The sequence below is a fragment of the Morchella importuna genome (genome assembly GCF_003444635.1).
Source record: "Morchella importuna strain M04M26 chromosome Unknown Morimp01GS018, whole genome shotgun sequence".
NCBI classification, from domain to species: domain Eukaryota; kingdom Fungi; phylum Ascomycota; class Pezizomycetes; order Pezizales; family Morchellaceae; genus Morchella; species Morchella importuna.
The window spans coordinates 734,007-747,440 of record NW_025763415.1 but is presented as its reverse complement, the minus strand read 5'-3'; the positions used below and the strand labels follow the sequence as shown (position 1 = coordinate 747,440).

Here is a 13,434-nt window from a genome sequence, read left to right as displayed (position 1 = left end):
AGTAGCTTACCTAAGGTAGAGTGTGCAATTACGGAGTGGGTTTGATGTAGTGGGGTTCTAGAGCTGGGGATGATAAATTTTTACTCTTATAATTAGTCAACAAAGTCACTTACCAACTTACCAATATTTTAAGCTTTGATTTTTCACCTACAAATCTTCTGTTCGCTCGACGGCCTTGATCCTTGTTGCCGGAATCACCTTCGATAAATAAGCGGGGGAGATGTCGTGCGTGTATCAAGCCATTGAAGACAGGGCGCGGTGGCTGGTGAGACCATAAATTCGGGAATTCGCCTGGCTTGTCGTCACTCGACGGTATCGCAAGTCCGCTCCTATCTGTGTCTATTTTTCTGGAATTTGGTGATCGTGAGTCGATAGCAAAAGAAAAAAGAAAAACTACCACTTACTACTCTACGATTTTTCCACCCACATGCTCTACTACCTGTTTAATGCCATGCTCTCGGTTAACCAACGGCGAGAGCAGGAGACTAAACAGGGTGGAGAGATGCCGTGTACTACATCTATCAAGCCTTTGGAGGGGGGCACAGCGGGGGTGATAGGTGTTGACGGTGAATGTGATGGGGGAAGGAAGGGGGGTAGACACGGGCGGTGGGAGATTATGTATCAATGCTATATTGCCAAGATAATGCGCCAAGGGCTTACTTACCTTTGGCCCCGAGGGCTGGCCCACAAGGCGTAGATACAAGTATATGTAAATACATGTAGGCTTATTGCCGCCCACATAGTATCATGATGCGTCACTCGCGCCAAGAAGTCACTGACTGCAGCGCCCGTCCTGACTGTGGTACATCATGCATCCGCTGAAGTATTATCCCTGTAACCCTAGATGCGACGGATGATAGCTCATGATCTAAACAGTATAATAATTCCTCATTAATTGATTTATTCTACCAGAACTGAACAAGGAACAACTCCGAGGTTCGGAACAGATAAAGAAGGCTGGTTATCAAGATACCCCACTCTTATCAACTCTGATTAATTAATATTCGAAGAATAGACAGATCCCCATAGGGCGAAATGGATAAATCCTCAACCGATCCAAAGTCAGAGTGGAAATAGACGAGGAGATATTAAGTACATCAGAACACACATCTGATAAGCTCTTGGATTAAGTTTACTCACTACATGCATATAAGTATTTGCGGTCGGAGGCTCTATTCTATCTGTACGTATCTTTATAGCGAGATTGTACTATAGTGCATTATAAATTTCAACAAAAAGTACTGTGCCCCGTACTGCACTACTCCCACCCCCGATTTGAACCCAGGTCCTAGGGATCAAATACTCGGTGTCTTGCCTGACGAGCAGTCTCAATGTATTACCCACTAGACCACTCGCCGATGCTTTACAATCGCGGGAAGTAATATTTGAGGGAGCGGCTAGTGCGGAGACTATTTGGGGACACTAGTCTTAGTGGTATCAGACGTAAAGTCGAATCTCTAAGAGTATACCCAGGACTAGAAACGGTACCCTTATATGGCCAGGGTATACGTATACCTCTTTGTTGAGAAGTATCAAGCAAAGGCTTTGTAGGCCCGCATCCACTCACGAAACCACGAGTAACTAGAACAACCATATATAAGAGCTGACTGATATCATTCAGAGCTAGGCTAACACTGACTACGTTGGTAACCACAACCAACCAACTTGCGGATCACAAAACATAAAGAGTCGGTTCTGAAAATCAACATGTGCTCATACTGACGACAGGTATCTTGCTAAAAGCGCGGAAACAAAAAAGTCTCATAATAGCATCACCATCGACGCATCCAGCCTAGCTAAAAAGAGCAGGGTTTTTAGATCTTGTATTCGCCTTGCAAACCGAAGGGCCTGTCTGGACTCGTATCCTACTACCGCCCCGAGATAGGCTTATGAAATCGAGTGAGGAGCTGTGAATCAATATTTTTACGAAGATTGAGTTCTCATTCCTTGATCAATTGATTAAGTGATTGAGTACTATCCTCGCGTCAAGCGTCTATCTTGACTAGGTGCATAGTTATATTGTTAATTCTTTCGTTTAACCAGCCTTATATCTGTGCCCTAAATTCCTAAATTATAAAGTCACTGCCCGCTAATCGGACCCTAGGATTTCTAATTCCCGAAGAAAAGCTGACACTAAAAGTGCTTAATTGATGTCAAGTTGCTCAATTGAGACAAGAGCCCCAAAACGATAATAGCTTCTATATATCCAGGTATCGTATAAAGTCTCGAGATCACAGGTCACGCCGGGTTTCAACCACGCACCAAATAATTATATAATGAAGTTGTGCCACACCCAATCAAATTCAGATCAGGGCTATAGTTTGCATGTGAAATGTTAAACTGACATAAGTACATAACCGAAAAGCTCAATTTTTGAGTATACAGGGCGGCGGCGCGGGAGATGTCTCCTGAAGTGTCAATATCACGATCGTATCGTCTATTGCATCAGAAATACGGATGACCTTATAATCCTCAGCCTTGGATATTTTCGGCTTCTGCCACGCTTCGCTAATCTCCTGGCGAATCTTACGGATCTCCCTGATCTCTCGCTCCTTCATTATACGGAGGCCGATGCATGCTCTGATAATCAGAAGCAGCTGGAACGCAACAATAGCCCAAAACACTATGTATGCTCGCCCAGAGGGACTCTTGCCTAACGATAGTCAGCATATATTGAAAGACGGGAATTAGGCCAACAGGGAGATTGGACTAACTAAAGAGAAGCTCGGTAGAAGTATCGACATTCCTCGCAACAAGGATACTGGGAGCGGCACCGCGGTGCGAACCCCACATGTCTGTAAGGAAACTGTGGACAGATGTGAACATGGACGAGGCGTCTTCGGCGCGGATTAGTGAGAGGGGGCGTGAAGCTGGGGCCATTTCATTTGGTAGTGAAGTAGGTATTTTTTTTTGGTAAAGAACGTGTGAGATTTGATGGTGTTGAGAATTCAACTGGAATTTTTGGCGCGCCAAAGAGCGACTTTTTTCTTTTTAGGGGGGAAGGAGGGTTGGATAAAAAGTTGGGAGAGGAATGGGGGGATGAAGGATATTTAATGATATTTCCCCGATAACGCTTGGGTTCGCTCATCGCTAGAAATAGAATCTACGAGTCCTGACTAAGGTTATCTCGATAGGGAAGCTAATGACTTAATAGGTTGATCTGTCATCACTACATGTAAGTTATATATAGGCAGTGTTGTGCAACGAGTGCGATTCCATGACTACACGTACACTTAACGCCTAGTTATAGATTTCTGACTTACTCCAAAAACCGCTGGTACAAGAATTTAGAGATAATTTATTCTCGATAGGAGAATCCAATTCTTCTGAATGATTATTTAACTTATATATAGGTCCTGTTCCAATCTGTTCAGCTTACTTGCACCAGTTTGAGGAAAACCTAAACTAGACACCATATCTTTTTGAAGCGTTCGTTTGAGTTACCCTTTTACATTCCACTTACAAGAAGGATACATAAACTTTAGCTAGGTGCTAAAACCGATAGGATGAAAATTAAAATCGTATCTCAAAAGTATGCCCAAGCCAAAATTTCTATCATAACGCGTACGACTCCCCGAATAAACGGCTCTACAGCTCTGGTAGAGATTTTGGCACATAATTCTTTAAGCTTTGGCCTTAGGCACACTGATAGATCTCACAGTTGATCATGACACGCGTGTGGGTATTCGTATATGCCAGGTTGGAGCAAAAGGTACCCATGACGTAAGAGAGGGATATAGAATTGATTGAATTATTCCAGTAGCAACACACCATTATCGACCCCAAATACTGAATCCAACGACATCTGAGATGGGAGAGAACACCCCCGGCCATCGGCCACTATCCAAGCCTTCTTTCTATAGGCGATTGCCAGCTACATATCCTTTCCTGTTAGCTAAAGTTAGGGTTGGTTTTCTCTTCATGAGTGAACATATTCTTTGATACAAGGCCGCGGCCATCGTTTGCTGAAAAATATTCCTGGTAGAAAGCCCCCATGCGTATATCCATACCAAGAAATACTGTGAGAGATATTTCCAAACTTTCCCCCGACTTAGTCTCCATACAGCACTTCTCACGCTCACAAAAACCCCGTGGCCTGATCATTCAAAAAAGCACTCATTCAAAAAAAAAGCCATCATCCACCAATCACCACCTCAGAGTGTGTCGTCCCTCTCCCCGTTTTTCTCAGCCCCTCTACTCCAAGCTATCTACCCCTCATCACGACTCTCTTATATCACAAATATATCCCCAACGTACCCGCCCACGTGCACATTCACGGCCCATCACTCGTCCCACAGATATTTTTCTTTTTCCCCGATCCAGCGCCTTGTTTGTTCCCGGTAAGCTGAGAAAGCAACTCCGCCAAGAAGTTTGTGCTCTCCACATACAATCACTCGTCTAGTGCGCGCCTATCCGTCTCGATCTCGCCTCTCTGCAAACGTCGTTCGCTCGTTCGCTCGATACGCCCCCCTTTTCTTTTCCTTTCTTTTCTTTCATCTCTGGCAGGCAGCGCTATGACGTGATCTACCGCACCTCCTCGGGAGGCACGTTTTGGGAAATTCGGCCAAGGGAGGGAGATGGCATACCGCGGGGTTGATATTGGGTTTCGATCGGTGTTTGTTTGGTGTTTGTTTCTGCCCTGGCTTCATGTAGCATTACGTATGCTACGGCAGACCGGACAGCTACAGAGATAGGCACACTCACTCACGGGGTGAAGGCGGATCCTGTCCGATGGCGGTCAGGAATTTGAGGCCAGTAAAATAGTTAGGTTATGGACGCCAAGGGGAAATTGCTGCAAACAGAACCATCAGACAGGGTCCGCCATCAGTAGATGAGCGACTGTCTCCAATATTCACTCGGCGAATAGAGCTCGTTGACGTACGACAAGGGGAACAGAAACCAAAAGAACCTCAAGCTCTTGCAGCTTGCCATACCTGTAACTAGCCCCCATTCGTCATACAACTGGCAGCATTCGTTGAGAGAAAAAAAAGGTGAACTGCATACTGTCCCACCCAGAACCCACGCATCAGGACCTGACAGCGTCCGTCTCCATCCAGCCGGAATGAAACTCCCTCCCTAGACCCTGCCTCCGGGCCCCGAAACCCCATTCCGCTCCCGTCCCCGCTGGACACTCAACTCACTTACTCCCCTTACAGCACGATGTACGTCGCGTAATAATGTGATCTCACATATACCGTCACATATAGGCTCGAGCCATACATCATACATGTCTTGTCTTGAATTAAGCTCGGGGAGAGGGAGGGAGGGAGAGAGGGGGATCGATCAATCTCGGAGAGAAATTGTGATGGAAAGGGAAGCTTTCCTCCGTACTGAGATCTGGATGAGGTGCTGGGTGGTGGCTTGATCGGATATGATGACGGTGGGTTGGGTTGGGTTGGGCGGGCATAGTACGGTACGCGGTAGCGGGGAGGGGGGGGGGGTGTTTGGGAATTGGGAGTTGGGGGTTGGAGAGGATATGGGAGTCGGTATCCACAAGCAGAGTGGGAAATCCAAAGCCCCCCCAGACATACAGATCTCTGTATCGCCGAGCTCAGCTCTTCAGATGTGGGGGTCCTATCTAGAGGGTATGTACCTACAGCTGCACTCCAGAGCAAGATGTCCCAATCCAATATTCCCGGGCCGCCGAGTGCTCTGAGACTCTTTCGCAAGGTTCTAGAACCAAACAGAGTTAAGCATGCATGGTATGTTTGTGGAGAGACGAAACCCTAAGTTTGACTCTGAATATCTGGATTACTCGACAGGAGCTAGTACGGTTCTGGCATACCCGCATGAACGGAGATGTCTTTGGTAGGTGGAGAGAAGGCGCGCTGGGTGGCCTATGCGAAGTTCTGGTACATGTAGTAGACTTATAATAGGCGTATACCTAATAATAATAGGGTTCTGTTGACAGTGACACTGACATGTTGCGCTTGCGCTTGTTCGGGGTGCGAGTGATACATAATGACTGGCGGTGCCGGTGGCAGGTTCCGCCTACACGCTAGGATTCAGATCAGCTTGCGCGCCCCCTTGCTAACCTCGGATGGGCGATTGGGCTTGGGTCAAAGGTTCTTTTTGTGTAGCTTTGTCTATTTGTCATGTCTGGGAAGCTAGGTAATTTCTTGTGCTTGCGGTGAGAGTTGGAATATTGAGTTATTTCAAATTGCACTGTTTTGAGTAACTACAGGGAAATTTGAAAACGTCAGACAATAGAGGGCCGGTTTCATTAGAATGCTGAGCTATAGTTACATGACGTATACGCAAATACTTAGAACCACGTAGATATAATATACATAACAGAAACTGTATCAGAATAGATTACAAATCTTAAACTCAAACTTAAATCCCACGATATTGCCACGGCCGTATCGCAAAATGCACACAGCATGCAGCATTCAGCTCTAAACTTACATTAGTAGCCAGACCGACAGCTCCAAAACCCACAGCACGGCAGCATCCGGAACCATAGCACACGCAACCTCCTTCACTCCACCATCCCGCCACCGCCACCGCCCCCGTCCCCGTCCCCTCCGTCCGCGGATCCGACCAACCCCCCATCCCGAACCCGGGGCCCGAGTCCCATCATGCTGTCTCACGGCGACACCGGTGCGGCGTAGCCAACCGACCATCCTACCTACCTACAACCTACCTCTCATCCGACAGACAGCAGACAACCCCGGATCCCTGGCAGCAGCAGCACTGACGTTAACGTTAACTGTCAGTTAGGCTTCACCCCCTGGCCGCGACGTTAACTGTCTGTTGGCTATAATAGGGGTTATCCCTGGCGGTTGATAATATCGATCCCTGGTTGGCTACCATTCAAATTTCGTATTCTATGCTTCCAGGGGACTGTGAGTCCCGACTGCCAGGTGCGTGGTCGTGGATGGGATGCTGGTACCTTGGTTTGATTGAGCATGTACAATATGTACGTAGATTGGATCGGACTAGATATTGGGCTGGCCGTGGCTCGCTGCGCGGGTTCGGTGGGTTGGGAGACCAGAGATCGTGTCGTCCCATATTACTATAGCTATCATCATCATATCATATCATGGGGTGATATGAACTCTACTTGCTACCGTCTAGCCAGATTAGATTGGGCCAATAATAACTCGGCCAATCAGAAACGGGCCTGCGTATATAATAATTCCACCACGGTCCTCCCCCCATCTTTGCCATTTCTGGACGTGGACAGTAATTAGTAATTATTTAAATTGGTGATAAATAATAGCGAAAATCTTGATTTTTTTGCCACCGCCAGATATTGGCTTGTGCACTGCCCCCGGAAAGAAGGGTGGGCCAGTTGTAGGCTGGTTGAATGGTTAGATGGTTAGCTTGGTGATGGGTTAGTAAGTAGAGATGCTCCGGACTTTGGGACTCTGAGTAAAGCAGATCAGAGTATAGTTAGAAAGGGCAGAGGAGATTTGCATGTGGAGAACGCTAACCAAGCTATCCTACGGAGCTGGTGCTCTTCTCCACTAGCTAGCTAACGTGGTCGAGGGAGGGAGGGAGGACCCTGGCCGAGGGCGCGGTAAAACATACCTGGCAGCGCCGCCGCGGGAAAACATACCAGGGAACCGATGTTTAGGCATGATGTCCGGCCGGGGGAAGCTAACGCTAGGCGCGGTAAAATATACCATAGGAAACATAGAGGTCCTTGAAAACGTGGGCAGGGAGGTTCTCTCTAGCTGATCTGGGGGAGTTGACTACATAGAGTAGAGGCCGGTGCCTGGGAAGTGCGGTAAAAGCTGTCATCAGGAAACTTGGAAGTCGTTAGGTATCAAACTGTTAGAAACGGCCAACAGTCCACCGCCGCCGCTGGCGCGGCCGTTGGTCAAGTTCAACAGCTACCTACCTCTTCAGTGGTCTTGTCCTGAGCACCTTCTCCATCACGGGAAACCTCCGTCTTGACATGTACCAGCTACTTCGTAGCGAGATACCAAGTTCCAACTATACCGACCGCCCTGCAGGTGAATGACGAAACCAACTGTCACTCGCTCATCGATCACGGACCAAGTCCCAATCCCCGTCCCTAGCATTTCGGGTATGTCCAGCTCTACTTGCACACGCCGCTGCACAAGCAAGCCTACATACCCGCGCAAGAACCGCGGTAACGCAGCCTTCCAAGGGTTACAACCGCAAGCATACATACTTACTCCCGGTGCTCTACATGATGATGGTTACAAGCGAGTGATCCCACATGAACCCGAATATCTCGCAAGAAAAAAATATGACCTGTCCGTTCCTACCCCGTCCGTGTCTGCCCATCCCATCCCATCCGCGCGCCCAAATCGCCGACCTAAAAAAAAAAAAAAAAAAGTGGCCTACTAATGCGGCAGTTCGCCGACAGGAGAGAAAAGCGGAGGACAGATGGGCTACCCAGGTTGCTGGATACATACATGTATGCAACATCGGCGATTTGGGCCTTTTTTTTTTTTTTAATTTACCTACCTCTACTCTACTTAGCGGTGTACCCAACGTCCTGGTTGTGGAGGGTGGAGGGGTTAATTTCATCTCTGCCCTATTTTCATTACACCCAGGCTAGGCTACTTGGGGATGATTTTATATTAGTATCCAGGGTGTCGGTGTGGAGGTGGTGGTGAGGTGAGGTGAATGAGAGAAAAGATCGGACTTGTTTCTTTTCTCGTTTCTCGTCCCTTCTTGACCGCTCGTGTCGTCGCACACACCACGGACGGAGATAGAGCCTCCTCGGCGGGGAAGAGGGTGAGGTAAAGTTAGGTGAGGTGAGGTGAGGTGAGGTGAGGTGAAGCGAGTGAGGTGCCGACATAAACGGTCGGCTAGAGAAGAGAGTGGTGTCGTGTGCTTGCCGCAATTGTGCGCCAAGCGCCGGATGGTGGAACCGGCGGTTTGGGTGCGGACGGATTCAACGACGTGTTGCTGTGGTGGGCGGTGTGGTGGTGGGAGACACCAGGCAGATGAAAATAGAATCTGTACGTAGAGTAGATAGACATAGGAACAGACTCACTTCACGGCATACCGAACTCCCAAGCACCCACACCCACCCTTAATTCCGTCCATTGTCCTACCTCTACACATCCCCTCCGTCCTCGCTCCGCCAGGGTGTCACCACACCACGGCAGCCCAGCAAGAGGTATGTACCAAGTATCGCAGAGTACAGCTATCACAGTGCTTCCGGCATGTACTGTATCTACATACATATCCAGATCGATCCGGCGCCGGCGCATCCGGCACTTTTCTTGCCTGCTACTATAGCTTGGCCTCTAGTATCTCTGCACGGCAATTGTATATATCACATCTATCTTGCCGGCGCCGGCGCCGATCCATCTCGTAAGGCTGGCTAGATACCGCCACCCCAAACTTACGTAGAGTCGCTTACATACATGCACGTACATCCGGTGCCAATGATCATTGATACGTAGCGAGCGAGCGAGCTGGGTGGTGTCGTGTAGTGTAGGCACGGGGCAGCATGGGGCAGGAGGTATGGTAGGCAAGGTAAGGCAAGGAATGTAAGCTTGAACCCTGACGTGACTGACAGCTAGACCTCCAACTAGTGCTAGCTACTGGCCACTATCGAATCCCACGCCGACGCCTATGCTCACGCGGAGGGTATGTTTCCCCTCCCCCCCAATTGCAAGTGCCCCCAATTGCAAGTGGGGGGATCCGGAGTGTTTGAAACACCCCGTCCGTTTCGTGGCCTGTGCATTTCTTTCTGCCTACCAGCTAGCTGCCTACTCTACTTTCCATGCTAACCTATCGATATCATGACTCTACTCTACCCTACACATGGGCACGGCTCCCCTCCCCGTAGGGCTCCGCAGCCAATGATTCCCGCGGAGAACACGCACGCACGTACGGTACGGTACGGCCGGGCGAGATAAAGAAACAGACGGGGGGGGGGGGGGGGGGCCGCGTGGGGAGAGTTTTGGTTTGGGTTTTGGATCCCACGGAGGGGAGCTCATGATCAGCTCTAGCTGGTAATTGGATGATCCCCCCCCCCCCCGCGCCGGGCGCCGATACGATATGGTATCGATAGCACGGTACTTTTACTTTAGATATGAGGCATGTATGTATGTAGTGAGATTTGGATGTAGTGATAATCGTGCGGATTGCGAGATCTATCGATGCTCCCCCACGGGTATATATACTTGATAGACAGTTGGAGAAGGTAGCTAAGCTAGGCCGGTAGTACTCAAAGCAAGAGCAGAGGCCGAAATAAGTGTTCCCGGACTCCGATCATGATGCTCAATTGAGGCTCAGATCAGGATTACTATCATACTCATATCCATATCACATCAGTAGAGTAGAGCCGCTCAAAACCACCCCCCATGTCAAAATAATATACCCATCTGTCCATATCTCCATCAAAGTAATTAATTGTAGCTACTATTTACGCCCACCCACCCTCCGTCCCCTGGAATGCCATGGATGATTCCGTATTGTACCTCCATCCAACATCAATATCACTTGCAATTGCAACTCTGCTCTACGAGTAATCTACCATCACCATCCACGTGCACGTGTGGTTTTGCGAGAAGGAATATCGGAGCCATTGCCTCACCATTGGCTAAAACGCGGAGGAGAAGGTCATCTAGAGAATGATTACTATCACCCTCTCCTCTCCTCTCCGCCACCCCTTCCCCTAGGTACTCCCCCCCCCCCATGGCAATCTACTCTATATCTCATGACCACAATTTCTCGCTACCATATCCAGTCCAGTCCACTCCTATCACATTCCGGAGCATGACAGGAGCATGGCAGGGTATGCAGAACAGTAGAGTAGTAAAAGAGAGGGGAAAAAAAAAATTATAAAAAATAAAACCAGAAATAGAAAACATACCCACCCCCATCGGCCCGGGCGTGGGAGGCTCTCTCCCGATCTCTCTCTCCTCTCCTTACCATGCATGCATGCATGCAGTACAGACAGCGGGCACCCCTACCCAGCAAGAACGGGACATTTTTTTTCTTTCCTACTCTACCTGCAGCGATAGCCCGCGGACGTGGTAGAGGAGGGTAGTCGGCGAGGTAGAGTAGCTTAGGGGGAAGAAAGCATTTGTAGCGAGCAAAGGGGGTGGAGGAGCATAGCATAGCATAGCATAGCATCATGTCATGTCGGTATGAAACGGCGCACTGGGTGGATGGATGAGCGTGAGTGTTGAGAAAGACAGAACAGCTAGCTAGCCAGCCAGACAGGATCGATAGACAGGCAGGAGAGACAGAAGACATGCAACGATCGACAACCTCCCATGCAAAGGAGTCATTTTTGTGCCTTTCGCTACCGGTTTCTCGTGCATGAGAAGTGCTGTGGGTTGGGGGTGGGTGGGTTCCGAATGTCCACCATCCACCATAGGCAGGAGGGGTGGTGACCTTGCCTGCAGAGTACATTAGAGTAGTTCCTGGTAGCTATAGGTACATGTACTACTAGGTGAGTGGACAATAGACGACCCAACACCATTTCCTTCACGACTCCCGCCTCGCGTACGTTCGGTCGGGATCCAATCGGTACTTGGGTATGGCGATGGCAAGCTGGCAAGCGAGAAGAATTGAGGAACCGAGAATTATGAGGGATCGAGACGGCTGGTCTGGCTTGCACACATGACTTGGAGGGGGATTGGATGGCTGTTCCCTCTGCAACCTGTAACCTGTACCTATAGAACGGAAGATACCATGATAGTACCCATCAATTAAGGTACCGTGTATCTATACAATGGCATCTATCACTCCCCTCGATAGCTACCTACATGTATCTACAAGATCGAAACCCACTCACATCCGCAGCCCACGATGCCCGTCTTGACATCCGTTCTGACCACTAGCTATGTAGATACATGTATTTACAGCTTAGCTAGCGAATCTAGCTAGCTACAAAACTACATGTAGGTGAAGTGGCCTGTGCCCGCATGAACCCCTCCCCCTGTCTGTACCTTTTTTGGTGCAGGTGCACGTCCCCTCTTGTTTTTTTTCTTTCCTTTTCGCTGCCCACTGGCTGCGCTGCTGTCTGCTCCCGTTACAGCACAAAACGGAGAATCGGGGCTTTTTCTCTTCTGTCGTGGGTCTTGGCTGCCATGGTACATAGCTAACGGTGTCCAAGTCGAGTGCTGGTCCCGGTTGTGATTAGGTTTTGGGGGAGGGGGGGAAGGGCGTTCACCGTCCACGTACGATATGTACCTGTGGATTTGGATTTCTCAAACTTGACCATGTTTTCGGCCCCCAATATACCTACCTACCTACACACAAATCTAAAGGTACCTACATCTAGTACCCCCCCGTTTATTTACTTGTAGCATTTAGCGAGACCCCCCCCCCGGGGCCCAACCCGTCTGGTACCTTGTACGGTGTAGATCGGGAGCCGGTAGAGTACAGGGCTAAATCCAAGTTTTTCTTTTACAGTTCGGTACCTGCACATCCAATTGGCAATCCCGAGTTCGTGAGTGATGCAATTGTGATGTGGGATGTACCTACATACTCTACGTGGGATGTACTGCAATTGATCAATCATGATCGGAGCATGTCATCTCATATCATATCACATCTGACCTGCCCGCCCTCGCTCCTGGCCTCTCTGGTTGGTGCAATGACATGCTCGATTATGGTATGTAGGAATATACCCAGTGCAGAGTACATGCTCCTGTCGATCTCCCAATCCCACTGCTCCGGGAGTGTAGAGTAGAGTATGGACATGGAGTGTGTGGGTATGACAAGGACAAAGGGGTGGTAGTGCACTGCACTGCACTGCACTGCCGGCGTTAGAGTGGTTACATGTAGTTATTCCATGGCCAGATAGATATGAAGAGTTTTTTTACGGGACAGAGGGGTGTTTGGAAATGTAGTGTAGTAGTGTAGTAGTAGTGAAGTGTAGTTTAGGTCCCAGACAGAGACAGAGCCAGACAGACAGAGCCAGACAGACAGACAAAGGGAAACAGAAACGTTTTACCCTGCCATCCATCCATCCATCCAGGCAGGCAGGCAGGCGTCCAAGCAGGCAGCAAGACGGGTATCCCGCAAGGTTTCTTTTTTGGCCCTGGCCTTTTTTCCTTCCTGCCTACGCTACAGATGAGGGAGAGAGTGGAAGAGAGGCTAGGGAGAAAGCATCCAGGGTACCGGGAAGCATCCGTGCGCCAGTTTCAAGGTTTTTTTTTTTTTCTCCCTCTTTCGCTGTGTGTGGGTGGGCGGTGAGAAGGGGTGGGTGTGAGGGTGGGTGAGGGTGAGTGAGGGTGAGTGAGGGTGAGTGAGGTTAGAGCAGAAATGGCAGATGTAGCTCAGACCCCCCCCCCCCCAAAGGGGGACGGATGGGATTGGGGATGGGGGGATGGGGGGATTGGGGGATTGGGGGATTGGGGGATGGATGATTATAATTAATACTTAGATGTCCAGTCTGCCCACACACACTCACTCGGCCAGGCTGCACACACTCACACACACACACACCATACACACCACACACAGTACTCGAACATATAC

The 13,434-nt window shown here is 49.3% G+C and overlaps 1 protein-coding gene across 1 annotated transcript; it reads right to left on the bottom strand.

Annotated features, from left to right (window-relative positions):
• Positions 1–2,366: 2,366 nt before the first annotated feature.
• On the bottom strand, positions 2,367–2,880 carry LAJ45_06360 (uncharacterized protein; the record flags this gene model as incomplete). Its single annotated transcript, XM_046115924.1, has 2 exons — positions 2,367–2,653; positions 2,715–2,880. 2 exons carry the CDS (start codon positions 2,878–2,880, stop codon positions 2,367–2,369), a joined length of 453 nt encoding a protein of 150 aa, XP_045971033.1.
• Between the last annotated feature and the right edge of the window lie 10,554 nt (positions 2,881–13,434).